Source organism: Purpureocillium lilacinum (assembly GCF_023168085.1).
Source record: "Purpureocillium lilacinum CBS 284.36 DNA, scaffold_6, whole genome shotgun sequence".
Taxonomy (NCBI): Eukaryota; Fungi; Ascomycota; class Sordariomycetes; order Hypocreales; family Ophiocordycipitaceae; genus Purpureocillium; species Purpureocillium lilacinum.
The window spans coordinates 2935334-2962622 of NW_027072116.1; the positions used below are offsets into that span (position 1 = coordinate 2935334).

The following is a 27289-nucleotide window of genomic DNA, read 5'->3' on the forward strand; positions in this document are numbered from 1 at the left end:
TTGTCCCAACGAGCACACATGTGGCACCTGCGCAGGCAGGGTCAACAAAGGCGCCTGAGCGCCGTCATACGTGAAACGTGGAAGCCTTTGCTTCCTGCTTGCTTCGAGACTCGAACCGTCTTCAAACCCAGTCGACAGGTGGCCGCCAGCGGTCGCGCAAACGTCGTCACGATGCTCGGCACCCGCTGTGACATGCCGCCGCCTCGCCAGCTGCGAGCCACTCTGAAATGGACACCCGCCCATCGACGGCCTCTTACCCAAGAACAGCTCGACGACCCGAGCCGTGACGCACTCATGCCTCTTCCTACACCACTCCGGAGATCGTCGACAGACGTCAGAGCACGATCACGGTGGCCAGCCGGCGCGTTCCCGCGATCCATCGCCATGCAGGATGCAAAGACAACCTTAAACTGTAAACGCCGTCCCGTTCAGTCAATCCCGATCCCCTTCCTTCTCCTGCTCCCCCATTAAGAGACTCCTACTCATCAATAACGCAGCGCGGCGGAGCAGCCCGAACCTTAACATCGTGCCGCCCGGCCAAGGCGACTGGGAACTGGTCGAGCATCCCGACGGGCCTCTGTCGAGCGACGACTCGGCCATGTCTGGCAAGATAGCCCGCCTCCGCCAGCGACAGGCCGCTTCCACGCCCATCACGCCCATCACACCGATCGAAAGGACACTTGCAGGCATGGCTGCGCCAACGACTCCCGCGACTTCTTCGCAGCCAGACGGCGGGACGGCCCTCCCACCCTGGGACAGGGTTGTCGACGTCGTCTACCACAAATATCGGCACGAGGACCAGCGACGTCCAGGCCTGCGGCTCTCACAGGTCGAGTTTGAGCGATATCTCACACGATTCTGGGCCGACAATGCCGGCGCGGAAAAGACGATCAAACGCCCGACCCAGACGTCTACTCTCTTCACGCGCCTGCCCACAGATGTACGCTTTCGCATATGGACACATCTCGTGCGCATTGTCCGGCACGGAGAGCAGGGCGTCGCCCGTCGCTCGGGCACCAAGCCAATCAGTCTAAACCACCATCCCAGCTTCAACAGCAGCTTCTGGGACGCATCGTCAATGACCCATTTCGCCAACATCATCCGGCCCTTGGAGCCGTGCCTGCGCAGCTCCTTCTCACTCTACGCCGAGGTGCTCGTCACTGTTCTCACAACAAGCACCTTTCATGTGGTCCTATCACCCTTTGTCGGCCCGCGACTCAACCCGCTTGCGACTCTGTGGCTCAACAAATATGGCGTGTACATGCGCAGTATCATCCTCGAGGTGGACATGTCGCGCCTCGGGCTCGGCCCCGCGGGCTCTCAGCTGGGCCCCGGCCTGAATGCTCTCGGCTCTCTTCTTCACGACTTTGGAATCGCGCAGATGCAGCGCGACGAAACGCTGCCCCTGGAGAATCTGGTGCTGATGTGCCGGCGCTTCTACGGCAAGAGGACAGACGGCGCCGGACCGGCCGCGGTGCCCAGCGATCATAGTTCGCATGCCGCCGGCGCGGATGCACAGTCAAAGGCGAGTAGCGCCAGCAGCCATTCATCCAGCAAGACGGCATCACCAACAAAAGAGAGGCGCGACGTCGCGGCATCAGCTCGACCGGCAAAGCTAGACGAGCCACAGAGCCAGCCGCATCAGGACGGCACCGTCACTGCCATTGATTGGCATGCCGTCAATGCCACGAGGAAATCCAGCCTGACCAAGAAGTCTTCACAGGCAACCATTACCTCTAGCACTTCAACCCAAACAAAAGTCAGCACCAGCACCGGAGCCAAAACGGCCATCAACCAACCCCCAGCCCCTCTTGCGCGGCAGCCAGAACCCGCACTCGACACAAGCTACTGTCCCGATGCGTATCTATCCGTTTGCAACCACCTAGCCCGTCTGCGCGGCCGGCTCGACTCCCTCCGCCTCGTCGGCTTCGGTGAGCAGTACTCGCACCAGCTCCTCGCCACCCTCTTCCCCGACATCCGCACGGTGCGTATTCAGGAGCACTCGTACCGCGTCGCTCCCTCGACGGCTTGGCCACTGCTCCCGGGCCAGGCCGCGTACCTGGACGCCGGTCAGGGGCGCGGCATCGTTCTCGTCACTAAGGGTGGCGGCGCGGGCCCCCTGCCCCTCAAGGTCAAGGGCCTTCCTCAGGGACCAGTGATGCCACCGCCGCCCAACATCATCCGCGCCGTGGTGCCTCCGTCCGCCTACCCTGTCCGCGTCGAAAGCCTCAGCACACGCGCGCGGCCCGCCACGCCCGTCCCTCCCCTGCCGCAGACCAAGGAACGATCCGTGCCCACGGGTGAACCGCCGTCCGGCACCGACAGTCGAGAAGGCACACCGCACTGCGCCAGCGACGCGACCTCGGACCTCGCCGCTACCCCCAAGCCAAAGAACGAGAAAGACGCTTCTCGCCCGTCCAGCATCGCCGACACGACCGGCAGCGTCAAGCCGGAGCCGCACGTCGCTGTCGCGTCCCCGATCCGCCGCGGCAGTCTGCTGGTGGAGCCGACGGCCGGTAAGTCGGAGCCGAAGCTCAGCATCAGGTCCCTGTCACACAAGGGCAGCGCCAGGGGGAGCCTCACCGGCAGCGTTAGGTCGAACCGCAGCGCCGTGTCCTCCTCCCCCGGCGACAGGAGCTCCTGTGGATCCCCGAAGGACAAAACCAAGAAGCGCGCCAAGGAGCGTGCCGGCGCGAAGGACGCCAAGAAGATACCCATGAACATGGTTTTCCAGTAGCTGATGGAGTTTTTGCTGTTTTGCTTTTTACCTCTCCTGTTTCGGGTCTCGTTTTGCACAGTCGGCCCGAAAGCTGTACGATGGGAGAGAACCACAAGGCCCGGGTCTAAAGGACTGCGTGCCATTCCTTGTAGCTAGTAATCAAAGAGTCAAGTCTATCGCTGAAATTGCAAAAGTGCAAATGGTCAGTTGCAGTAGGTCTCTTTCAATGAATAGGACTATATATGCGATCGTATCTAGTCCCGTTCTCAGAAACGAGAGCAGCGAGAGCAGCGACCGCGACAAGGGTAACGACCGTGATAAAGGCTACGATCCCGATAACCGTAACGACCGTAACGACCATATCAAGAGCTACGATCGCGACGACCGCGACGACCGCGATAAGAGTAAGATCGCGATTGCCGGGACATCGCGAACTATAACGAAGGCGATCGCGACGACCGTGACGACCGACGACCGACGACCGTGTTAAGAGCTACGATCGCGACGATTGGTCGGACCGGGAACGAAGGAACGAAAGGAACGAAAGGAACGAAAGGAACGAAAGGAACGAAAGGAACGAAAGGAACGAAAGGAACGATAGTAATAACGGCAATATATAGCGGTATATACGACAGAGAGAACTACATAACCCAAGTCGAAAGGACTGTATGCCATTCTATGTAGCTAGTAACCAAAGAGTCAAGTCTATCGCTGAGATGCCTCGTGATGTGTACCCAATGATACGATGCAAGTTTGTCCCGCCCCGCGGTTCCCAACAGGCTTCTGCCTATTTTCCCAAACACGCCCCGTTCGTTCTCAGGCACATAAATCAGCAGACGCGCTGTCTACCATCGTCATTGTCACGCGGCGGTGGTACATTAGTCGTTATGTTGCAAAGACTACAGCCGCCATCAGTATACACTACCACAGGGTTCTCCAGGCTGTCTTTACTCACAATGGCAAATTTGCTGCGCGCGCGGATCCTCTCCCCCCAGAATACGAGAACCCAAGGTGTCACGGTCAGGACCGTCGCGATACCGCCAAGAAGGCCGCCCGCGCCGCGCAGCCCAAGCTTGGTAAACATAGCGCTCGTCAGCAGGGGAAAGGCGCCTCCGAGGACGTTGCGGCAGAAGCTCTGGGCGGCGAGGGCCGACGAGGCGTAGATGTGGTACGTGTCGGCGAGGTAGTTGAAGGTGGCGAGGTAGACGGAGTAGATGCCCCAGAGGGCGAAGCCCAGCCCGACGGCCTCGGCGTAGCCGTCCATGTCGCGGGGGCATAGGAAGCCGCCGAACAACCCGGCGGGAAGCATCATGGCGGTGATGCAGGCAAAGTAAAGCCGCGCCTCGGGCGCCTCGGCGGGGAATCTACGGCGCATGAAAGCCCAAAGCCGCGAGTCCGAGTAGCGGAACGACGAGTCTTCCGGGTGCGTGCGCCACTGCGGGTGTTTCAGGAGGTGCTCCTGGACGATGCTGACAGCCGTGGCAACGGCGGCGGCTACCATCATGGAGACGTAGACGCGGCTCGAGCGGTCGAGATCCGTCTTGTACAGGAAGGGAACGACGGAGAAGGACAAGTAAAGCACACCCCAAGAGAAGGCGGCCCAGAGGGAGAACCAAAAGACGACGGGCTCCGTCAGGAGTAGGTAAAAGGGCCGACGAACGGAAAGAGAAATGAGCTTGGGCAGGGCCGGCCGCTCTTCGTCGGCCCGTACCACCCATCGCACCCGCTGCAGCCGGCTGCTCGACGAGAGATCATCGTCACCGCTAAGATCCTTGAGCTCTGGCTGACTCGGGTTCGTGTCGGCAGTCGAAGTCTGTATACTACAGCGCGCAGAGGCAGCGACGACCATGTCGGAAGGTTGGGCGATCCACAAACCGTAGACGCCCCGTCGCTCCAGCTTCTCGTACCAGGCGTTGAGGACTTTGGCCTTGCGGGACAGAAGGACCGAGGCTCTGCTCTCACTACCGAACAAGACGATGGCGAGAACGAGAATGGCATCCATGATGACCTGGTGCCAGAAAGTCCATTTCCAGGCGATCGTAGGGTCGGCGATGTCGTCGATGAGGGCGGTCGCAACCAGGGGTCCGGCGCCGGTGCCGGCGAGGACGCAGCCGCTGAAGAGAGCCATAGGTGTATTACGCTCTTCCTTGTCCCACAGGTCGGCAATGAGTCCGCCAACGACGGAGCTGAAGACGGATGCACCAACGCCGACCAGGAAGCGAGCGATGAGCATGCCGGCGACGTCTGGCATAACAGAACATACGGCCTGAAAGACGACGAAGATGATGCCGGCGACGACAAAGACGGGATAGCGGCCCCAGATCTCGGAGATGGGAGCCAGGGCCATGGGGGCAATGGCGAAGCCGAGACAGAAGACGGTGATGCCGACCAGAACGACGATGCGCGTTGTGCCAAGGTCATGGGCCATGATGTTGGCAGGCGGAGAGTAGGCACCGGCCGTGTAGGCAGTTAGGAAGGTGGCGGTACATGCCAGACCGAGGAGCAGGTTCTTGCGCGCGGGTCCCCATTGCAACGGCGAGATGTACGGGCGAAGGTCCGGGCAGGACGGCAGGGCGTCGCGGCCGCCATCGGCTGGAGGGTCATGACCCAGGTCATGGTGTTGAGGAGGGACCGTGGGCAGGGGGGTATCAAAGTCGAGATAGAAGTAGGCGATGGGCGAGTCGGCGTCCAGCCTTGTGTCTGGGGACCTTGGCGGTTGGCGCTTCTCGTCCTGAAGACCAACGTCCGAAGGCGATAGGGCAGCGCCATTGGTGACATCAAGGCCGCCGTGAGGATCCGGATTCAGACCAGGGGCATCATGCTGCGCCCGCCGCGTCGCTGTCATGGCGCAGTCTTCATCTAGGTCTGTCTCGAGGGTGCAGACAGGAGACAGGGCAAAGAGAAAGCGAGCGGCTCACGTCAAGCTGGGCGAGGGGGCCAACCGAGTCGGCGAGCGTCGCGAGTGTGTGCAGCACAACCGAGGGCCAGCCACACCAACAAACGAGGCAGCGGCCCTCGGTGGGTTTTAGAGATGTAGAGGGCAGCGAGGCGGACGTCGTGCCGGGAATAAGCATCTCTCTCCTGCGCTTGCCCGGAGTGCGTGCCATGAGCCGAAGCCCCGCGCCGGCGGCGTGGAGAAGGGCGTGGATGCTGGCGGGGGGTGGTGGAGGTTGACGACGGCGATCAAAGGGAGGGAGGCATGGATGTTGGTCCCCAAGCCCGTTGTTTCCTCGTCCAACGGCCCCCACGCAGCATTGGGGACGCTCTCGACAAGCTCGGTCAACCCATGGGAAGCACGCGAGATAAGGCGCCGCAGCAGACGAACCGGCTGTGCTGCGGGAGAGCTGAGGCGTGCATGGTGGTGGTGGTGGCTGCGGTGCCGGGCCCTGGGATGTCGATGGATGTGGTGGGCGGGAGCGCGAGAAAGTTGGAGGGGGTGTTCCGGGGCCTTGCGGCCGTCATCCATGCCGTTGGGCGCACCCATGTCTGGCGGGAATAAGCAGCGGGAAGCCGCCGTGCCTCCGCAAAGTCAAAGTCGGCGCCAGGAGGATCGAAGATGAAATATCATGTCGGGACCTGGAATGTTCTTTTCTGCCAAGTGCCGATTCGGTGTTTTCTGTGCTGGTTCGATACGTACTTGCCGCTGCCAGCCCGTCTCGCCTTCCGTCTGATGTTCACAAGCACCTGCCTACCTAGTACTTACCCCCCAAGCTGCCTTGTGCGGGATCAAGGCAAGTGCACCCCAGGTCCAAGGCCGGGCAACTAGAGTCTTCAGGGGGCGCCAGTCCGCGCGAGGCGCTGCCACATGGGCCTGGAACGGACATTGGCCGCGAGCCTCCACTGCCGGGCCGAGACAGTCAGACGGGCGGCCATGTGCGTGCGTTATTCCCGGTGACGGCGGGCGGGCCTGTGCCCCCAAAGCCAATGGAACCACGGGTCCGTCTGGTGCGAGAGCCGCCGGCGGATGTCGTGATCCGACATCAAGTTTGCGCCTCGTTTTTCTGCTTCGCAGTTGGCACCACATCACGACGCCGTCGACTCCACCGCGAGACGAGAGCCACAACGTTGATTCCAAGCGGATAATCACCAACACTGTCCACCGACACGCCCCCGCTGTCGAGCGGCCCATCTCTGAAATCATCAGCAACCCACGTCCGTTCCAACATCGGCTCGCGAGCCTGGGCCAGCACCCGACACCGTCAGCCGCGCCCTTTGGATCGATCCCCATCGCGCTAGGGCCCTGCCCTCTTCCAGATCTGCATCGACACCATCCATGGACGCGGCATCACCCCGGTAGCTCAAACAACGCACCCGCCGCGGCCACCTCGACGGGCGGATGCCGCCAGCCGGGGCCAGGAGTCACGCTCGCACTGACGCTTCCGCTCCCGCTCCCGACGGGGCTTGTCGGCTGGCCGCCGCCGTCGAGCGTCGACGCCGGCAGTTCCGTCGACCGTGATTCTAGCTCCGCTGGGCCGCTGTGATCCTGGTCGTTGCGCTGCTCCTGGTTTCTATGGCCGGGGGGCGGGCTTGGAATCAACCACTGTTGATGGCCCGCTGGCGTCCCGTCCACCTCGACAACCATGGCTCCCCCATCCATCTCCGCAACGCTGGCTGATGCCGGCGCCAGCCCGGGCTCTCGGTCATCATTGTTACTGCCGGCTTCGGCTCCCTGCGGTCGTTGACGCCGTCGATACCTGAGCAGGAAAACAATGGCCATCGCCAGCGCAAAGGCAGCCAGCGCACAAGCGACTGCGATGCCTGCCACGACCCCAGACTCAATGCCTGCGCTCCCAGTGTTATCCCCTGTGCCGGTGCTCGATTCTGTCTGGACCGTCGTTGCACTGGCACCGGAGCCCGTGCCGGAGCCGTTCTTCGTCATGTTTGACAGCGTCATAGTTGCCGTCGGCATGCCCCCCTTATTGGGACCGGTCGTCGTTGGTACTGGCTGGCTCTGTCCCATTCCCTTGAGGTCCTCGCTTCGCCAGCGAACCTCAAACGCCGGCACCGTGATGATTGTTCCGCCAGACTCCAGGGTTGCGAACCGCTGATCTTTGTCCGCGCGGTTGCACTTGTACCCTCTGCGCTGTGGTTAGCCGCAAGATGACTGACTGTGCCGTTGCGCCTTCATCCGGCGGTGGATAGGACAGTGACTTACTCGGGAACGCATCGCACCGCCGTCTCGCCTACTCGCAGCGGCCACTCCTCACTCGGCGGCCGAGTCTGCGAGCACAGCGGGTCGTAGCCGGCGAAGCACACCCCTGGCGAGTAGAAGCCCTGCCGCTCCCACAGGTCCACGCCGCCCGGCACCCGACACTTGTCAAAGTCGGTCGCTCGGATGGGCGCCGCGCACGCCATTGCCGCGTCCGTCATGGTCATGTACGGGATCTGCTTCGTACCGCTCGACAGCGTCTGGACGCCCAAGGCCATGTCGGCTGCTCTTTGCGTACCGCTCGCGCTTTTGTGTGAATGTCAAGTGCCTATGGATAAGTAGTGGTCGTCGCGGCGCTCGTGAACGTCTCGGGCAGCATTTGAAAGGAGTGCAGAATTGCGCATGAAGCCCGACCATGCCGGCACATGTACGCGGGCTGCCGTTGCGTCATGGTTGGCATCGTGAACCGATCACGCTGCCCGTGGTGTAAGTCACCGGCAGTGATGCGGTTTGCCCTGCCGGGCGGCGTGCCTTGTACAAGTACTCAAGCGATATGAAAAAGGAGTGCTATTAGTAGAGCCATCTTTTGCTAGTTGTAGCGCCGTCCTACTCGTTTCTCGGTCGCGCCCTGGCCCCATGCTACGCCAGCGATTCCTAGTGTGCAGGCAAGAGAGCGGCGCTCTACCTACAGCTGGCAATTCGTTACTGTTCCTACCGTTATTGACGTTATTCTCGTTGCTCTCGTTGCTGCTACGGTAAGGCAGGCTCTACAACTAGCCAAAGGTAGCTCTACGAATAGCACTGCTCATACGAAAAAGCGTCACGCAGGCCGCGTGGCCGACGCTATAGCACTCAATAAAATCCCATACATACATTGATATTGCTGTCCCTGCCATGGCGAATTCCGACCTTGCGGCCCGTAAATTTGGTCTCGCTGCGTCGTATATTTCCAGGGCCAAAGCCGCGGTCCATCACAGTTCGTGTCTAAGCCAAATCCCCGCTCTTCTACCCGGAAACACTACTCTACATGCACGTCATAATCGCAAGCCTTATCTAGTCGACGTCGTCGGGGCTCGTCTCCTCTATATGCGTCTTGCCCAGCTTCTCCCTCGCCTCCCGCAGCGCCGCCTCCTCGTCTTCAGCGCCGCCCGCCCCATCACTCGACGATCCGCCGTTGGATCCCGCGACGGCGGCCCGCTCCGCCGCGCCGTGGCTGATGGTCCCGTCCTCGGCGACGTCCTCCTTGAGGTAGATTGTGAAGACGACGACGAGGTACACCTCGCCGGTGGCCTTGTTGCGCAGCACATACCTGAGGTGATGTGAGCGCCTGGGAGAGGGGGAGAAAATGCATGCCAGGTTAAACGCAGTGTTCAACATTGAAGAGAAAGGGTGGAAAGTCGTGATGCAGCCGCCGCAGAAGCAGCAGCAGCAGCAACCCCCGGGGAAACCAGCGATAACTCACCTCAAGCCCTGCCCATCCCAGTACTTGATGATGGGCAAATGGAAGCCCGGCAGCCGCAGCGCCAGGTTCCGGAAATCGAGGTACGGGTTGAAAAAGTCGAAGCCGTACGTGCGGCCATACTGAAACACCCAGCGCTCCTTGCTGGCGTCGCGCAGCGCCCACTTCATGCGCGCCTTGCCGTCGTCGGGTGCTCCCGCCGCGCGACGCGCCTCGAGCCCGTCGTTGTCGCCGCCCTCGTCGAACCACAGCCCGCCGCGCGCCTCGTCGTAGTGGCCGGCTCCTACGTGCAGGCGGTTAAAGGAGCTCAGCGCCGGGCCGTACAAGTACGGCTTGTCCGCGTAGGCGTCGCCGTCGAGGCCCGGGTCGATCCACCACCGGACAATGTTCAAAGCGGTGTTGAAGCCGGGCGGCAGCCTGTCGCGGATGGGGCGGTCAAAGTCGTTGCCGAACTGGAGGTCCATGCCGCTGATGCCGCTGGTGCTCTCGTCTCCTTCCTCTTCATCCTCCTCCTCGTCATCCCCCACAGAGTCGGAGCCCTCTCCGCCGTCTTGCACGTCCTTGCCAGTAGAGCCACCACTCGTGGATCCATTGGCTGCAGGACGCTTCGGGGTGAAGCGCAGCGCGATGCTATACTGGTCCTGGTTGTAGGCGTGCGGCTCGGCGTCAAAGTACGGCGACGAGGCAGGCGACCCGCGCGGCAGGCCCTCGTAGTCGCGTATCCGGACGCAGAGTTCAACGTCGGCCGCGGCGCTGGCCACGCTGACGGGCTTCGGTTGGTTGACGGGGACCTCGACGTGTGTCGCCTCGTCGTAGGCGGGGCCGGCCGTGATGCGCAGGATGTACTTGTCCGCCATGACTGCCGTGCGCCAAGATGAGAGGAAGGGGTGAGGACGATGGGGTGACGATTGAAGAGAAATGCGGGGGACAGAGGGCCCGTCCCGGGATGAGGCGGTGGCAGGGGATTCGTCCTCGTGTTGCAGGGTGATATGGCTGTGATTTCATGTCCGTTTCATGGCGTGAGAGAAGTTTGGTGGTGTGGAAGAGGGAGGATCCAACAAAACGACTGGTTACCCTACACTGGCCCAGCCGCACAGATGAGAATCAACGCCGCGGTACCAAGTAATTGAAGCAGAGTAATGTCAGGAACCGTCCTTCCTGACCGCTCAAAACAATGGGAGAAAATCTTGCGCTTTTGTTCTCTCCCCCGTGTAATTGGCGTGGTGGTGGTGGTGGTGCAGAGTGCCTCGGCCTCGCCTCTGCCCGCTGGAGTGCCGTCAGAGTGGCTGCTGATGATGCGTTGATGCAGGTACGTCATCAGTCACACCCACCCTCCCCCCAACAGACGTCCGAACAACACACCACCACGCTCAACGAGTCCACAGCAACCGGCACTTATAAAATATCCCAGCCCACACCACCAACCACACGCCCGCAGCTAACACCACCAACTCTATGCCGCCGCGCCACGCCCATGCCGTGACAAGCGGCGCCCCGACGGCCCAATGATCGGAACGTCGGCCGCCGAATTGCTCCTCATCCGCCTCTTCATCGCCTTCTTCCGCTACGCGCCGCTCGTCTACGCCGCCGCCCTCGCCGCCGTCAGCACTCTATTTCCAGACTCGCCATGGCGCCAGTCCGTGTCCGACGCGCTGCTGGGCCTCCTCGCCGCCGAGGCCCTCTTCTACCTCGCCGTCCAGGTCCCCTATGCCCGGCGTCTGACCCGTGCCGCCGTCCACCCCGAGCCCCTGACGTCGGATGAGCGCCGGGCCCTCTTCGACGAGTGCATGCGCAACGTCGACGACCCGGGGTCGTATCTCCGCTGGTGGTTCCTCGGGGCCGAGCTCGATGACATTCGCCGCGACAACCTACGTGACTTTTTCCTCTGGGCCTTCTTCGAGGCCGAGGCCCATGGCGACGTCGTTGACGATGCGCGTGCCCAGCGGGAGCTCGACGGCTACATTGCCGTCGTCGAAGACCGTCTCGGCAAGCCGCTGCTCCCCGGCCACGGCCCCGCCAGGTGTCTCCGCCTGACTTTCGACGACATCAACACCACGTATCGCGGCCTCACCTGGTATGTGATCGTCTTTTTCATCGACCAGGCCACCCACATCGCCATGCTATGGCACGGCTTCCGCTTTTACGCGCGATCGCCGTCTGCCACCCTCAAGACCTTCCCGCCACGGCCACAGGAGCTCTTTGCAAGACACCGGTCTGCTGCTCCCGGCCTGGGATACTGGTACCGCCCTCACACGCAAGACGCCGTCGCCGACGAGGAGCTGCCCGTCGTCTTCTTCCACGGCATCGGCATCGGCCTGTGGACCTACGTGCGCTTCGTCGCCGAGATGCGGGGCGCAAAGGCGGCGCGCGGCATCATAGTCCCCGAGCTCATGTCCATATCCTTCCGCCTCGCCGCGCCTCCGCCCTCCAAGGCCGAGTTCCTGCGCCAGCTGACTCTGGTCCTGGCGCTGCACGGCCCCGCGTGGGACCAGTTTGCGCTCGTGTCGCACTCGTACGGCTCGGTGCTCACCACGCACGTGCTCTCGTGCCCGGAGATGGAGGCACGCGTGCCGTCTGTGGTTCTCATCGACCCCGTATCCGTAATGCTGCACCTCCCCGACGTGGCCTACAACTTCACCCGCCGGCAGCCCCGCTCGGCCAACGAGTGGCAGCTGTGGTACTTTGCCAGCACCGATCCGGGCGTCGCGCATTGCCTCGGCCGCCACTTCTTTTGGCGGGAGAATATCGTCTGGAAAAAGGACCTGCTGGGCGGCGGGCACCGCAGGGCCGCCGTGACGCTATCGGGCAGGGACCTGATTGTCGATGCGGCGGCCGTGGCCGACTACCTCGAGGGAGAAGAGGAGACGGAGGACGGCGCGGCGTACAAAAAGGTCGAGGTCATTGTCTTTCCGGACATCGATCACGCTCAAGTGTTTGACCGCCCGCGAGACCGGAGACGCGTCGTCGACATTGTTGATTCGCATTGTAGTGTGCAGCGACGACCAGACGAGTAGAGAGTAACTGAGAGCGTAGCGTAGCCTGATATTGTCACGAGATCAACTAGAAGAGAAACTTGGCTCATGGACGCGGAGACCCGTGCATTCGCTCATCGTAGTCGTGGCCATGAAGTCATGCGCCATGTCAGAGCTCGGTGTATTATGTAGAGCTGGTTGGAAGAAGTTGAGGTGAGCATTCACTGGCTCATGACGACAGCGGGGTAAACGACCATCATCCCACTGATTGACCCAACTGCGGCAACCCCACACCAGCTGCAGCTGCCGGACCTCGGTCGACATTCGACAGACACCTACACTTGTGCCTCACAACTCACATCATCTCACCCGTCTCCTGTCATCCGTCGCGCCGTGCCCAGCTTTCCGTTGAGCGACGCTTCTCTCGTCATAACTGCACAACCACACCCTCGGATCATGATCGCCTAATCCACGAGTGCTTCTACTCTCGGAGCGGTCCGCCACCTCCAACAGAGCGCTTCACCAGTCGTCAGCTCACACGTCGAACACCGAGACGCCTCGACATCTGCGCGACATACGCACAAGCCAGAACGCTCACTCGCCATGGCTCCGACCTCATCACCAGGCACCGGCGCCGCCCTGCCGTCGCTCCTTCTCCTCCCGTCGCCTCCCCGCCCGGCCAGCAGAGCCGCCCTCCGCGCCGCCTACCACCTCCCGCTTTCCACCGTCCTCACACGTCTCAGCGACGAGCACAAGCTGGCCTGCTCCTCGGCAACGTCGACTTCCTCCCCACTACCGCCAGCCCCCGTGCTTGCCGTCGCCGTCGCCTCTCCCGTCCTCGCCGGCCCCGCTGCCGCCCCGAAGCGGCGCTCCGTCCGGTGGTCGCCCTCGCAGACGCTCCTCGCGCGCCTGTACACTCTCGTCGCGTCCATCTGCGCCGAGCATGGCATCGCGACGGACCTCGCCGGCGACGATCCCGGCACCGTCGACGCGCGCATAGTCCTCGTCGACCACGAACGCGGGCGCAAGGCCTCGTGGTACCTCGAGCAGGCGCAGATGCAGGGACGGGATCGCCGCTACTCACTCACCTGCACGACCGTCCCCGACCTCGCTACCTTTGCCGCCACGACGGGGCCTTGGAAGACGGTGTTTCACCCGAGCGGCGAGCCCGGCTACGAGCTGGTTGCTGCCTACCTGGACCTCGCCACGGGCAGCGGACGCACTGTTCTCCAGAAGCAGATTGTCGCCGTCAAGGGCGGGCTGAGCTTCTGCATCCCCTCGCAATCAGCAGACGGCGCGACTGCGGGTCAAGGTCAAGGCAAGCAACATGGCGTGAACAGCACCCAGAGTACGGCTCCAACACTTCTCGACGGCGTTCCCGTAGCGGCAGCAGCAGCAACACAAGACGCCGTCGAGGGCTACCGATCCCTTTGCATCGGAGGCACCTTTGACCACCTCCATCCGGGGCACAAACTCCTCCTCCACGCCGCAGCCCTGCTCCTACGCGTGCCCATGATCGAGGACGACAAGGACGCCCCGCCGTGCATCTTCATTGTCGGCGTCTCGAGCGACGAGCTGCTGAAGCGGAAAAAGTACGCCGAAGAGCTGCAGTCGTGGGAGGTGCGCTCGCGCTCGACGCTGCAGTTCCTCGCTACGGTCCTGGGCGAGCCCTCTACCGCAGACCTGCGCATCACCGACACAGCCGTCAGTCCATCAGCGGTACCAGCCCCTCCCAAGGGCCAGGTAGGCACAGCGGAGGACGCGCCGACGCCGAGGGAGCTCCAGGGCTCGTTCCGCAACGGCGCCATCCTCGTCCGCTGCGTCGACCTGCGCGACCCCTTCGGCCCGCCCATATGGGAGGAGGGCGTCGACGCCATCGTCGTGTCGGCCGAGACGCGCGGCGGCGCGGCCGCAATCAATGACAGGAGGGCCCAGCGCCAGTGGCACCCCCTCGACGTCTACGAGATTGACGTGCTCGGCGAGCGCGACGATGAAGACGACGACGACGATGGCGAGGGAGGTGAGGGGAGCGCAGACAAGAAGGAGGCTGAGGCGGCGAGGATAGCCGCCAAGATTAGCAGCACCGAGATTCGGAGGCAAAAGGCAGAGGCGCGCTCACGGAGGGGGCAGCTATAGAATAAGTTACCTAGCTTGTTGCACGTTCGGATCTATACCAGGATAGAAACGTGGGATGGGCATAGTCGCGCGCTTGATTCACATTGGAATAGAGACTCGCAAACGGCATCGTTATCCGGACGGCCGAGTTCACAAGTTTCAGTAGTGAAATGGTTGCGCTGGGACTTCTGAAGCATCAAGGAGAAGACCCGAACGCAAGACCTCTTAAACGACAGCCCAACACGGCGCGCTTTCATAGCTCCATGTTAGCGCCAAAACTTTCATGAATGAGCGAATTCTTCCCGCCGCGGCATAACGGCATGGAACGTGCGAGCCCCTTGTATTTCGTTTGTACGGCAAACGCCGCCGCGCCATGGCACCACTATGAACACCCCCTTTGGTATATGTGTTTTCCTACTGTTGACAAAGATGCAACTGGTCAGTTCCATGGGTGGTCGCCTACCGTTACAGTTCGGGGCTGCGTATAGTTGCGCGGCGACTGGCCGGCGCTGCCTATCTTTGCTGGAAGGACTTGACATGGTCGCGGCCTGCCTCGATTGACGCTACTGTTACGGTCGTCGCGATTATCGCGATCGTAGTTCTTACTACGGTCGCTTGCTGCTGAGCCATCAGGTTGGGAGCTGTGAGATCTATCTCGGAGCGTCGCCGCTTAGGACTGGGAAAGGTCGCGGTCGTTATAGTCGCTACTGTCGATGAGAGCAGCTATTTGGACACGACCTGTTTTCTATTTGGACACCAGACTAGATGCCAAGCCCGCCGAGAGAGGCAAATGCGGCATGCCGCAAATTAGCGGTAGAGTGACGGCGGAGGCCTTGCCTTTCTTTTACATGCGCACGGAAGGACAATCTCGTCGTGCCAAGAATGCTGATGTGGTATGGTGCGGAAGGCAATCTCGTCGCACAGAAAGCAAGGGAAGAAACGCAAGGAGAGGAAGACGCAAGGAAAGACAAAAGCCCGATCCGCACGACATTCGGGTTTATGTCGCGCAAAGTCGGAATCTGGCGAAACGAGCCAGTGCTCACCTGACGTCAATCCACAATCCCAACGGCACAAAACTGCTGCACACGATTGCCCGCAAGGAGGACATGAAGACGACGATCGTGTGCTTAGGTACGATGGACCTCCCCCCTGACCACGAGGACCTGGACTGCCTGCTTTGCCTGGGAGAACAGTTATGGGCGGTGTTTTGCACCTTGACGAGCTTTTCCTTGCATGTCCGGAAGCTTTAACTGCCCCAGGCCAACGTCAGCACCTGAGCCACGAATAACCCGATGACGCCAGCGCTTGAATAACCCGACTGAATACATCGATCGAAGGAGCCCCTCCGAGGCCACAAGGCTCTCCCGCGCCTGTGATGCCACGCTGCCTTGTTGAGACAGGCTTGTTTGGAGCCAACGCAACCTGACTGATGCCGACATCCAAGACCCTGAGGGCCTCTTCGATGACACCACCAACGGACCCAAGTCCATCTTTGGTGTGGTTGACGAGGTGGCTGGGCCTTTGTGGAATGCAGTGTTTTCCGCCAAAAGAGCCCTGGAGGAACTGGGTGGCGGCATGCAAGATATCATGGAGGTGCCGGGCTTTTCTGACGAGCTCAACTCCATCCTCTTCACCACAGAGGGTGAGATGGTGACACCAACCGCAAAGCTTGTCTTCAGCCACTCGGCCATGAAGAACTTTCCAGTGTTGAAGTACCTTGGCGTCCTAGGCCCGAAAGAAGAAGGCCTTGCCATCCAACCGGACCATAACCTAGGTCTGTCGGTTCCTGGGATGCCGACCCACCAGAAGTTCGCGCGGATGACAGACGAAGAAAAGCAACGTATGAAGGAGGAAGTATTAGGTCTCCGCCCGCAGAAACCGCTTACCTCTGTGGATGAGGACGGAGAACCCGTCTTCTATACTGCGGAACCGGGAGAGCTATTCGAAGGCCATTCAGCTGGCCTCATGTCAATGGCCATCGTTTGGGAAGGGCTAGGCGGTCCTGCACCCCCGGCCCCAAAGACAGCCGCTCGGAACGTCATGGCGCATATCAAGGAGCATTCCTGCCAAATGGACCTCGACAAGAGACTCATCGAGTTCTTCTACTGGGCTTCTGACTTGCCTGGAAGGGAGAGCAGCTCCGAGAGCGAAGGCTCCGATACCGGCTCAGATGAGGGAAGTCCTCCCTATGGAAGAAGTGATGGAGAACCCATCACTTTCGACTAGGCCTATGGCCTGTCTCATTGATCTCAGCTCCTATGCTGCCTTGCATCCACCAGAGATCGATTGTTTTAAATCCTCCCAATTCTGCTTGCGTAGCAGTTCGCTCAACGGACCATCATCGATCCAACGAGTGGCAACCTTACACAGGTGCATAAACGGGCAATCATCGGAGGTCGAATTGGCAAGGGGAGCCGACGCCATGGTTGAAAATTAGGTCGCGTATGGGCAGGGATCCTGCGGTTGGCAAGATCAGCTTGGCTGGTCTAGGTATGCCCGTCCAGGGAACAATTGAATGGGGCGACTTACAGTTGAAGACTGGAGGACTGTAAGACAGACCGGAAAACGGACAAGCCGTGATCAGGGGTAGGAGCGTGAGAATAGATTGGCAGCGTCGTGCGGTTAGCCGTTCGCGTGCAGAGAAATGGTCGGATGAGGGATCTGTAGATCGAAAGACTGGGGGATTGGGAGGCGGAGAAGGCGTGAAGGGAACTCCAGATAGTGGGACGTGGGAGGAGTGATTGACCGCGTCGTGGTCAGCTTGATCGGTCACATTATACGCAGGCAGGAGATGATCGGACGGACTGGAAGCTTGAGAGACTGCAGGATTGCAGGATGGGCGAGGCATGATCGGACTGTCAGGGGCAGGCAGATGAGAACAGCTGTCCGCAGCCGTGCGATTGACGACGCGTGCTTGCCCGGCCGTACCAGTGGGCGAGGGCATTCGCGCGGATGCACCGTCCTCAGGAGCCGGGTGGTAGGACGCATCAACCCACTCTTGCTTGGTTGGGAGACTTCATTACTACAATAAATTCGACCGACCGACACGGGCAAGAGGGACAAGTCGGCTGGGATCTAAAGACAAGGGGCACGCATCTTTCGCATCAATCACCTGGGCCGTCGACAGACCTTGTGCGGATGCCAATTGTCCTCTCAGTCTTGCGTCCTCGGCGCCAGCGTCTTCTGCTTTCCCTGGCCGTTATACATGGCCAAGGGGTACGAGCCTGTTGGGCGGTAGGGTGATGGCGGAGGTCTTTTCCTTCTTTCACATGCGTTCTTTCCTTCGTCTTTGGCACTGCATGACACGGAGCCTGGTGTTGGGGAGGCATTGAGCCTGTAGTAAAGTGGAGGACTGGGCGTTGTGACTGCGCCATCGCGACAAGAGTGGCTTGTTAGATGGCGCGGGAGGCGCCAGAGAAGGAGGCAGCTGTATCGGAGTGATGGCGTAAAAGCACATGCAAGGCTACCCTCACGTTGCAATTCCTGAGGAATTTTGTTGGGCCCTGCAAATACAGGCAGCCCCCTCACCCAGATTGAACGGATCCAAGAAATGAGGTCGTACCTTTCCCCCAAGTGCAGCACCGATCGCAGGTCCCGGGCACCTGAGGCCCCCTAGCTCGCTGGCTCCATGACGCAATGAAGCGGAGCGAACGGGCGACGATCCCGCCGTGGCCGCGAGCCCGGCAGCCCAGCTGCGGTCTCGACTCTCTCGGCCATGGTCAACCGGGGGTCTGTGAACCACTTGCGCAAGGTACGTTACTCGCTCACTCACTACACGGAGCACGCTGTCCCGGGCTCTGGAGCTGTGGCGTCGTTGTGCGTAGTATCTAGACGAGCCGCACTTCACATGTCAGGATCTGCCGCGAGCTGAGTGATGTGATGTGATGCTCGATGGCGGCGGGTGTGCCCGTGGCCCGCCCGCCGCATGCGAGGGCTGCATTGTCTTGTACCAGCTGAGGGCTGAGCAGACGGACGGACGGTGATGGAGGGCGACCGGAACCTGCATGAGGCGTGCGTCTGCGTGTGCATGTCGGGACGACGACGTTTGGCTGCCGTGGTCGCGCAGCGGGACACTCAGCAGCAATATCGGCGGCGTCAGCGCCGGAAGCAGAAGCCTGCATCACCGGCTGTGCTTGAGCTGAGGGACTGGATCCATGGATGGTGTGTGACACGGTCAGAGCTGGTGGGCGAGGATGGGGCCACGAAGCCCAATTGCAGCCAACTCTTCGTCATCGCGATTCACGACGGGATGGCCTGGGCCAGGCCCCCCTGAGAGCGGGTAACTGTACCTCACTGGAGGGCCGCGCTGCGGTGGGCTGTAGCCCTGGGCTGGCTGCCTGGCTTTCCAATTGGAATGGATGGTGGAAGCCGGGCGGAGCGGGCCAGGCGAGTCCCAGCCAGCCAGCCCAGTGGAGGCCGGACCCCTCCACGCACCTCCGCGCACCGGAAAAAGCTGGGGTTACAGCAGCACCTGCACCATCTCTCGCGCTGCACAGCGTCATCTGCTCCTCCATCCACCCCGCGGGGGCGGGGCCCCTCGTTTATTATAGCGGTCAGCAGACTGCCCGTCCGTCTCACATGCCTCGCCTCGCCTCGCCTGGCCCTCCACCATCCATGTTTTGTTCGACGAGGGATCCACCACCACCACCATTACCTACCAAGACCAAGGCGGCGGCCCAACTCTCCTCGAGTCTATTTCCCTGATGCGCAACAACAGCACCAAGCGGCTCGTTTTCTTATGACGACGTCGGATTACCCTCCTCGACCCTCATCCCTGAGACTCCATTTAGTCTTTGCTCCCGCGAATACCTACGGACACGTCGCCGACCATCCCACTCGAGACCCTCGAGCCATCACAAACATTTCCAGCATCTCCGACGACGACAGGCCGACACCGCCGGCGGCTCCCGGCGCCCGACAACCACGCTGTCCCTGTCGTCGTAACCTACAAAGCACCGGTCCCCTTCGAAGCCGACCTCGACGAGCCCAGACCCGGCGACATACGACGGTCAACGAGACCACCATCTCATCTCGCTCGTGGCTCCTCGATATGGATTGAAAGGGCACCACAACCAGCGATATTCCTTACTCGATAGTCACCATGCCCGACCTGCTGTTGCCGCCGAGCAGCGCCCCCTTGGCGCATAGCCCACAACGGGGGGACCTGTCGTCTCGGGCCAAGACATCCAGCCGGCGACTCTCCAAGCCCGCGCCGCAACCCGCCGGCCTTGCTGGCAGACTGTCGCGAACATGCAGGAGCGCCAACGACCTCTTCCTCAACTGGAAGGATGGCATGACAGTCGAGCAGCGAGAAAAGGCAAAGGCCCGCGACGAAAGAAAAAGCGTCTTGTGCTCCCACATGAAGACGGCCGACTCCCACAAGCAATGGCAGGCCGCCGCCCAAGAGCTCGACACGCTCGAGGGCAACGATGCCTGGAAGGCCGACTCCCTGTCCGGAGACTATAACCCGCAGCTCATACAGAACAGGCTGCAGGCCCTCGACGACGCCCGTCTGCGATGCGACATCCGCGCCATGATGCATATCGTCCGGACCGCCCTGTCTCGAGACCTCGGCGGCATGGGCAACGTCGACCTGTACCGCCATTCGTACGTCGGCACCAAGAAGCTCATTGAGCGATACGTCGATTCCGCCATCCAGACCATCGACGCCATCGTCGCGCAGAGCGCCATGGATCAGGGCGTCCAGTCCAAGGATCTGCTCGAGGGCATGCTCTTCTCCCGCCAGAGCTTTGGCCGCAGCGCCCTCCTGCTCTCCGGCGGAGGCACCTTTGGCATGACACACATAGGCGTCCTCAAGGCCCTGTTCGAAGCGCAGCTGCTACCGCGAATCATATCGGGGGCCAGTGCCGGGAGCATCGTCTGCGCTGTCATGTGCACGCGGACCGACGAGGAGATTCCCGCCTTGATCAGGGAGTTTCCGCAGGGCGACCTTGGCGTCTTTGAAGCCGAGGACAGCCAGCTTGGTGTTCTCGACCACATCCGCCGTCTCCTGACCGAAGGCAGCTGGTCAGACATCACCAACCTCACCAGGGTCATGCGCGGCTTGACGGGCGATCTGACGTTCCAGGAAGCCTACAACCGGACTCGCCGCATCCTCAACATTTGCGTGTCGACGGCGTCCATCTATGAGCTGCCTCGACTCCTCAACTACGTCACCGCGCCCAACGTCATGATATGGTCTGCTGTTGCGGCGTCATGCTCCGTCCCACTCGTCTTCACCTCTTCGCCCCTCCTCGTCAAGGACCCCATCACCGGCGAGCATCTCCCTTGGAACCCTACGCCGCAGCGCTTCATCGACGGCTCCGTCGACAACGACCTGCCCATGACCCGCCTTGCAGAGATGTTCAACGTCAACCATTTCATCGTCTCCCAAGTCAACCCCCACGTGGTTCCTTTCCTCTCCAAAGAAGACTATCTCTCCCCCGAGGGTAGAGCAAACAAGACCGCAGCGACTGCGGACGACTTTGACTGGCCTTCTACCATCGCCTCGCTGGCCAAAGATGAGGCCCTGCATAGACTTCAGTTCATGGCCGAAATTGGCTTGTTCCCCAATCTCATGACCAAGTGCCGAAGCATCCTCAGCCAAAAGTACTCGGGCGACATTACCATCTTGCCCGAGATTACCATGCACGACCTCCCCCGACTCATGAGCAACCCGACCTCCGACTTTATGCTGAGGTCGTCTGTTCTCGGCGAGCGGGCGACGTGGCCGAAGCTCAGCAGGATCAGGGACCGGTGCGCAATCGAACTGGCTCTGGATCGCGCGGTACATCGTCTGCGTACCAGAGTCGTGTTTTCCGAGAGCCAAAGGGACCTGCGACAACTCAGCTCGGGCATTTCCAACATGCGCGTCAATATGCCCGTATCTATTTCAGGCAAGCCAGGCTCGATACCTCCGGCAACGGCAGGATACCCGCCCAGACGGCAACGGCGCAGGTCAGGCGGGAGTGTCCAGACCATGGCAGACGGACGCCTCGCTTTTGACAGCAACATTACTGATGACGACACGGCCGAGGAGGAGCGCCTGGAGATGGCCAGGCGACGTAGCCGCGACAGCTCACCCATGACACTTCGCAAACCGAAGCTGAAGCGGGCGGCGAGGAGCCATGTCCACGTCCCGCAGCACCGGGCGCTTTTTACAGCAGTCTCGCCGCTACGCGACACACATGGATTCACTGGGTACAACTTCTCCCGGTCCATCGGAGGCGGCGAAGTCAACGGAGCCAAGCTCAAGCCAACCGTCGCCGTCCCGTGGGCGCCTCACGTGGAGTCCCCGCGCGGGACAGCCACGTCCCCGACGGATGACGTGGAGACGAGCGAGCAGGACCACTCCAGCGATGCCGACGCCGAGCTCGCGACGGAGGAAAGCGACCCGGATCCCTACGAGGGACAACTGAGGGCCGAGCCGGCCAAGGACGCAGCGGGAGGGGAGGGGGATGTCTCGCCCTGAGTTGGTTGGGGGATGCATGCATGGCATTGCGAGCGGGTTCTTTGGTCACGGTTCCGATATAAATACACAGCACGGCGCGTTGAGCTTATGGGCACTGCATATCTTGGGGGTGGATGGCATTGGGGCTAGGACTTGCAGAATCTTTAAAGCAATATCATTACCAAGGTTATTATTGAATCTTCCTCTTTGCAACGGTGCAACTGGTTAGGTGCACAAGCAGGCCTCGTTTAATAAGGAAAGAAACGAAAGAAACGAAAGAAATGGTAGGAGCGAGAGCATCGACAAGAGCGACTATGACGTTCGCGACTGAAACGTCTCCCAGCCCAAAGCGACGACGCTCCAAGGTGGATCTCACAGCTCCCAACCTGATGGCTCAGCAGCAAGCGACCGTATTGAGAACTACGATCGCGACGGCCGTAATACTAGCATCTATTAAGTTGCTATATGAGTCGTCCCTGCTACTGAAGCTACCTGACTCACTTGCCATATTTGCGTCGGTCTATACATGTAATGCGGCCATTGTCCTGGCAGTCCGCGATTCATGGCTTGAAATGTGCTCTGGATTTTAAGGCCATAGTTAGCATGGTTTGAGTATATCCTCATGGAAGCCCGAAGATCTCGCGTCGGACGCATCCATGGTCATTCGGTAGCGTAACCGCCTCCAGTCGCATGCAGAGAGTTCAAGGCTTATTAAAGTGGGTGATCTAATTAAGGTAAAGACCTTTTTGCTCAATACCCAGCAGGGCTCTGATCTCTAAGAGAAACCCTGGTGATTCTCCTCTCCCGGTGCCTTACGGAAAGCGAGCACGGGCTTTGCCCTACTCCATGTCGTCGTCACCCAGGCCATGACTCTCCGAGGCGCTTTCCGAGTTGGAACTGGTGTTCTCGGGATGGGCATGCCTCCAGAACTCATTGACCTTCTCTTCCATGGCGTATATATAGCCATGACTCTGCGCTAGATTGGCCATCTTTGCCAGCACGTCGGCGAGGTCACCAGCTGCCCCAGCCCTGCCAACCTTGCTTTCCTTTGCCAGTCTAAGAGCGATGGAGGCCATTCCCGCCCAGAGAGGGCAGTGGCGCGACAGCTGGCCCTGGCCTGCCCACGCTTCTCCGGGGCGCTTGTAGTGGCGTGCGTTGCCCAAGCCAGACATTCTGGCTGCCAGCTGAGGAAGCCACGCTTTCAGGGGTTTTTGTCCTGGTACAACCCCGGCCGATGGAAACTCCCGGAGAGTTCTGATATCGGCTTTTGCCTGCTCATGACAGGAATAAACAGTGCAGTAAACGGAGAGGGCAGACCGCAATTCTCCCTCGCCGTGAGTCAGCAGCACTGAGACATAGCTGTGAAGCATCTGGTAGCCCACGTGAAGGGTTCCGAGGTGCGGCAGCAGGAGTCCCATCAGCTCAATGAGCATCTTGTCGGTGACCCTGATCTCCCCAGTGCTGCTCTTCCTGGCCTCCGCGGGGGCCCAGACTTTCTCTTTGGCGGCGGCAATTTCGGCTTCTGACATCTTATCGAACATGTGGCGGGAGGGCATGCCAGGCACAGTCAGGCCAAGATTTTCGTCGAGCTTGAGTTCAAGATGGCGCACTCCAGGACCGAAGACACCCATGGCCTCCAGAACCGGGCCATTGAGGCGGATGGACCTGAGGATGTGGTCGGCGAAAGCCGGAGAAATGAGCCCGCTGGCAGGGAATAGAATTGGTTTGTCCTTCGCCATTTCCGACATGGTGGCTTTCTCGTCGGGACGCTCCATGCCGTGCAAGTTTATCCGTGTGTTGAAGAAGCGAGTAAAGTAAAAGGCGAGGCACAGACACAGCCTTGCCGTTCGCCGGCTGTATTAATGACATCTGATTCCGCTGAACGAAAGCACTTATATCGACCATTCATTGCTGAACCCCGAGCGTTTGTCTCTCGCATTGCAGCGGTGCGACTGCCCGATGACTCACCCGGCGATCATTTGTCCTGGGCTTAAGCTCAATCATTAAAACCTTTCGCAACTCCACGAACGCAACAGAGAGGTGTTTTTTGGGAGTCTTCCATTTAAAGCCAACCGACAATACACTGTTTACTCGCCAGAGATGGAGCAGGATCTGGACCACGGCCGGCCACCGACGCCACCACACCATCCCACAGCAGGTGTGCGCGTCCACCGCCATGAGATTGAAGCCATTGTCGCCTGTGCGTTCCCGTCCTCTGAGCTTGCCTCCGTAACCCAGCTCGACTCCGGCAAATCGTACAACAACAGAATCTACTTCCTCGAGCTCCGCCATTCACCATCAGAGAGCGCTCCTCAGCGCGCCGTGTTAAAAGTCAACGGTCGTTTCTTTGGCGCAAACAAAGTACAGAACGAGGTGGCCTGTTTCCAGCTCCTCGAGAAGTACTGTCCCGACGTTCCGACGCCACGAGCTCTCGCTTGGTCCGAGGACGGGACGAAAGTCACCATTGACACACGCTTCAAGCAGGGCGCTTGCTCGCTCAGTCTGCCTCCGGGCGTCGACAACCTAGAGCATGGCGGATGGATCTTGATGTCGCAGGTCCCCGGAAACCCTGTCGCAGTCGATGATCTGGATCAGGCGACGCTTGCCCAGCTCGGCGGGCAGCTGGGCGACATCGTCGCGTCCTTGCGCCAGAATGTGCCTCCTCAACAGTATTGCGGCAACGTTCTTCTTCCGCATGGCGACCCAGGGTCGCATACTGTCCCGCGCTTGGATGGCTCATCTTTGACCATTCGAGACATCCTCCAAGAAGGCATCAAGACCGACGAGCCCGTTACAAGCGCCAACGCGTACTACAAGCTCAGGCTGGAGGACAAGCTGCGCGAGCTAGAGACTTCCGATACGTATGCGCCAAACAGGGCAATCGCGCAACCCCTCCGAGCATTCATCTCTGAGACGCTGCCGCATCTCGAGCTCGCCGGCGACGGCATCCCTGCCGGCGAGTTTGTCCTGACGCATTACGACCTCTCCCCACGCAACGTTCTCGTGTCGGGTACACCGCCGCGCATCACCGGACTCGTGGACTTTGAGTTTGCGGGCTTCTTCTCCCCAGTAGAGGAGTTCCTGAACGACTACATCGGCAATGCTGGGGACTGGCCGCAAGTCTTCTACGACTCGTACCTAAAGCGCCTCAGGGCGAGGGGGGTGGCGACGCCGGCACATGGGTTCGACCCGGACGTGTGGAATCTCAACCATTGGCTCGAGACGCTTGCAGGACGGATTGCGCCTTGGGAGCTCCCCGGAGGATGTACTGACGAGGAGCTGCGCGAGAAGTTGAGAGAGGCGGAGGTCGACGTGCGAGAGATGCTGAAGAAGCTCACTGGTTCTACACGTAGGCAGTCTCAAACACTCTCTCCACAGTGAAGTGGAACACGGTACCCTCCAGGGTGCCAGGCTGCGACTGCGAAAATAAAATAAGCATCCTCATTCCTTGGACCACGTGCCGAGTCCGTAAATATCACTACTGAGGAGTGGCGCGGGGACATGGAAGCCTCGAAGAAATTGCAGGATCACGGGCCATGCAAATCCGAGGAGTACAACACCCAAAAAAGTTCAAAAAAAGAACATACAACAGCCGGTGTTCGCTGGTCGTCACCGACCCAACTACTGATCTGCCGCTCATAAGCTTGTCTATGGGAGAGCGGACGGGATCCCGAATTTTCTTATGGCTATGGTCGTATGTGCTTGATGCAGGACGCAAATCGACTTATGATCCGGGTTGTCAATCAAAGGTGAGAAGAGCAAAAAAACATACAACAGCCGGTGTTCGCTGGTCGTCACCGACCCAACTACTAATCTGCCCCTTACCAGCTTAACTATGGGAGAGCGGACGGGATCCCGTGCTTTCTAGTAGGTATGGTCGTATGTACAAGATTGCTGGCGATATTTGCCCTATAAGCTCACCGCCTCCGCCAAGAGTAACATTACGACGCGGGCCATTTCGGAGCAGAACTACCGACTTCGTGAGCCATGTGACTGGTCGCGATAGATTGTATGTCATTTCTTTCGAGCGATCTCACATTGCCGTATGGTGAGAGGAGCTTGACGAGAGGCGCAGCTAGTGTGTGTTGTGGTCATTGTCACATTTCGCTTCGGATTACGAACTCGAATGGTTGCGATGACCTGTTCGCTGGTATGCCCATTTCAAACAATGACACAAGCGTGCTGCCGCATATCCATTGCCCGCAATCGATTGTCTGAACTTTATGATCGTTCACATCGCAGGTCCGTGTGCGAGTTGCCGTGGCGACAAGTTTAAACTTTGCCAACACAGCGGGCATTGAAGCTGAAACAACTCAAGCATTCCTCAAAGGACCATTGTCTATTGTCTTTTATTCATAGTGATCAATGAGTCTGTTGAGAGGCTCTCGGGTAGACATCGAACACATTCTGAGAAGAAGTGCACCCACCCTTGAATGGAGTCGCATTAAGCCCGTCCACGTTGTGTGGCTCGGCTAATGGAACTGAGGTGGAACTGGAGTGGGTTTTTCTTGCTGGACCCGCTTTGGCAATGCAGTACCCACAGTTGGGTGCCAGTCGCCAGGCCCGATTCAGCAAAACATCCGCCACCGAACAAGGGGGTCTCACCAGCCCACCACACCGTCCGATATATGCCGAATTAACGTTGGCTTTCTTCAACAATTGAGAAACGTCCTCCGTGGCGCAATTGGCTAGCGCGTCTGACTGTTAATCAGGAGGTTGGAAGTTCGAGCCTTCCCGGGGGAGTTTCAACATCTCAATGTAATATTTTTTGCACCGCTCTGCGAGCAACGTCCACTCACTTCTTTTTTGGCTTTCCAACTCTTCTCCCTCTTTTCTTTTTTCCCTCTTCCTCTTCTTTTGTGACCGCTCTTCCCCCTGTGCACTAATATGAGTCGCTTTAAGCTTCGACCCCCACCAATTGTACAATACAACCGGGACTCATCCATGGTAGGATTCGCGACACTCTTCGCGTCGCAAGACCCAGAAGTCTTGCAGTATGCCCATAACGTTGCGACGGCAGGAACTCAGAAGGGACATGAGTCCCAAGCTAAGTCTGGCTTCAAAGACTTGACGCAGGGAACCCGGGACTCGGAGAAGTCCAAAAAGGGCATACTCTGGCGCGATGCCGACCCCAACAGTGGAGAGCCCACCAAGGTCTTGGTCATCTGCAAGACTTGCATGTCGGAGGAGTCTTAAGGGCATAGATGCCATGCCAATGTTCTCCATTAAGACAAATAGGTATGTTTGTCGCGACCACCCTTGTTGCCCGGTGTGCGAGGCCACAGCACACGAAAGTCGAGTAGGACCACACGCTGTATTTTGCGCCTCGGGGATGGAACACAGGAAAATCACCGTCTATCGAGAGGATTTTAACGGGGTAAAAGAGAGCAGCAACAGAAATTGATTGCGGCGGCGACAGCGGCAA

At 60.0% G+C, this 27289-nt stretch overlaps 10 protein-coding genes and 2 non-coding genes across 12 annotated transcripts; 6 read left to right on the forward strand and 6 right to left on the reverse strand.

The window, feature by feature from the left end:
• Positions 1-384: 384 nt before the first annotated feature.
• Positions 385-2737, forward strand: PLICBS_008778 (uncharacterized protein; the record flags this gene model as incomplete). Its single annotated transcript, XM_018324750.2, has 2 exons — positions 385-412; positions 498-2737. The coding sequence occupies 2 exons, from the start codon at positions 385-387 to the stop codon at positions 2735-2737; spliced, it is 2268 nt and encodes a 755-aa protein (XP_018176144.2).
• An 860-nt stretch (positions 2738-3597) lies between these two features.
• PLICBS_008779 (uncharacterized protein) lies at positions 3598-5564 on the reverse strand (the record flags this gene model as incomplete). Its single annotated transcript, XM_018324749.2, has 2 exons — positions 3598-3618; positions 3675-5564. 2 exons carry the CDS (start codon positions 5562-5564, stop codon positions 3598-3600), a joined length of 1911 nt encoding a protein of 636 aa, XP_018176143.1.
• A 1440-nt stretch (positions 5565-7004) lies between these two features.
• On the reverse strand, positions 7005-8146 carry PLICBS_008780 (uncharacterized protein; the record flags this gene model as incomplete). The annotated part of the gene is made up of 2 exons (XM_065601456.1): positions 7005-7797; positions 7875-8146. 2 exons carry the CDS (start codon positions 8144-8146, stop codon positions 7005-7007), a joined length of 1065 nt encoding a protein of 354 aa, XP_065457528.1.
• A 775-nt stretch (positions 8147-8921) lies between these two features.
• PLICBS_008781 (uncharacterized protein) lies at positions 8922-10184 on the reverse strand (the record flags this gene model as incomplete). Its single annotated transcript, XM_018324748.2, has 2 exons — positions 8922-9177; positions 9331-10184. The coding sequence occupies 2 exons, from the start codon at positions 10182-10184 to the stop codon at positions 8922-8924; spliced, it is 1110 nt and encodes a 369-aa protein (XP_018176142.1).
• A 648-nt stretch (positions 10185-10832) lies between these two features.
• On the forward strand, positions 10833-12341 carry PLICBS_008782 (uncharacterized protein; the record flags this gene model as incomplete). Its single annotated transcript, XM_018324747.2, has 1 exon — positions 10833-12341. One exon carries the CDS (start codon positions 10833-10835, stop codon positions 12339-12341), a length of 1509 nt encoding a protein of 502 aa, XP_018176141.2.
• Positions 12342-12902: 561 nt separating this feature from the next.
• On the forward strand, positions 12903-14435 carry PLICBS_008783 (uncharacterized protein; the record flags this gene model as incomplete). Its single annotated transcript, XM_018324746.2, has 1 exon — positions 12903-14435. One exon carries the CDS (start codon positions 12903-12905, stop codon positions 14433-14435), a length of 1533 nt encoding a protein of 510 aa, XP_018176140.2.
• Positions 14436-15942: 1507 nt separating this feature from the next.
• PLICBS_008784 (uncharacterized protein) lies at positions 15943-16640 on the forward strand (the record flags this gene model as incomplete). The annotated part of the gene is made up of 3 exons (XM_018324745.2): positions 15943-15947; positions 15975-15981; positions 16008-16640. 3 exons carry the CDS (start codon positions 15943-15945, stop codon positions 16638-16640), a joined length of 645 nt encoding a protein of 214 aa, XP_018176139.2.
• A 2875-nt stretch (positions 16641-19515) lies between these two features.
• PLICBS_008785 (uncharacterized protein) lies at positions 19516-21885 on the forward strand (the record flags this gene model as incomplete). The annotated part of the gene is made up of 1 exon (XM_018324744.2): positions 19516-21885. The coding sequence occupies one exon, from the start codon at positions 19516-19518 to the stop codon at positions 21883-21885; it is 2370 nt and encodes a 789-aa protein (XP_018176138.2).
• An 818-nt stretch (positions 21886-22703) lies between these two features.
• On the reverse strand, positions 22704-23612 carry PLICBS_008786 (uncharacterized protein; the record flags this gene model as incomplete). Its single annotated transcript, XM_018324742.2, has 1 exon — positions 22704-23612. The coding sequence occupies one exon, from the start codon at positions 23610-23612 to the stop codon at positions 22704-22706; it is 909 nt and encodes a 302-aa protein (XP_018176136.2).
• A 352-nt stretch (positions 23613-23964) lies between these two features.
• PLICBS_008787 (uncharacterized protein) lies at positions 23965-27060 on the forward strand (the record flags this gene model as incomplete). Its single annotated transcript, XM_065601457.1, has 2 exons — positions 23965-25213; positions 26816-27060. The coding sequence occupies 2 exons, from the start codon at positions 23965-23967 to the stop codon at positions 27058-27060; spliced, it is 1494 nt and encodes a 497-aa protein (XP_065457529.1).
• Positions 25445-25564, reverse strand: PLICBS_r0018. Its single transcript, XR_010602349.1, has one exon. It is a non-coding gene; the product is annotated as a 5S ribosomal RNA (ribosomal RNA).
• On the reverse strand, positions 25630-25749 carry PLICBS_r0019. The gene has a single exon (XR_010602350.1). It is a non-coding gene; the product is annotated as a 5S ribosomal RNA (ribosomal RNA).
• Positions 27061-27289: the final 229 nt, after the last annotated feature.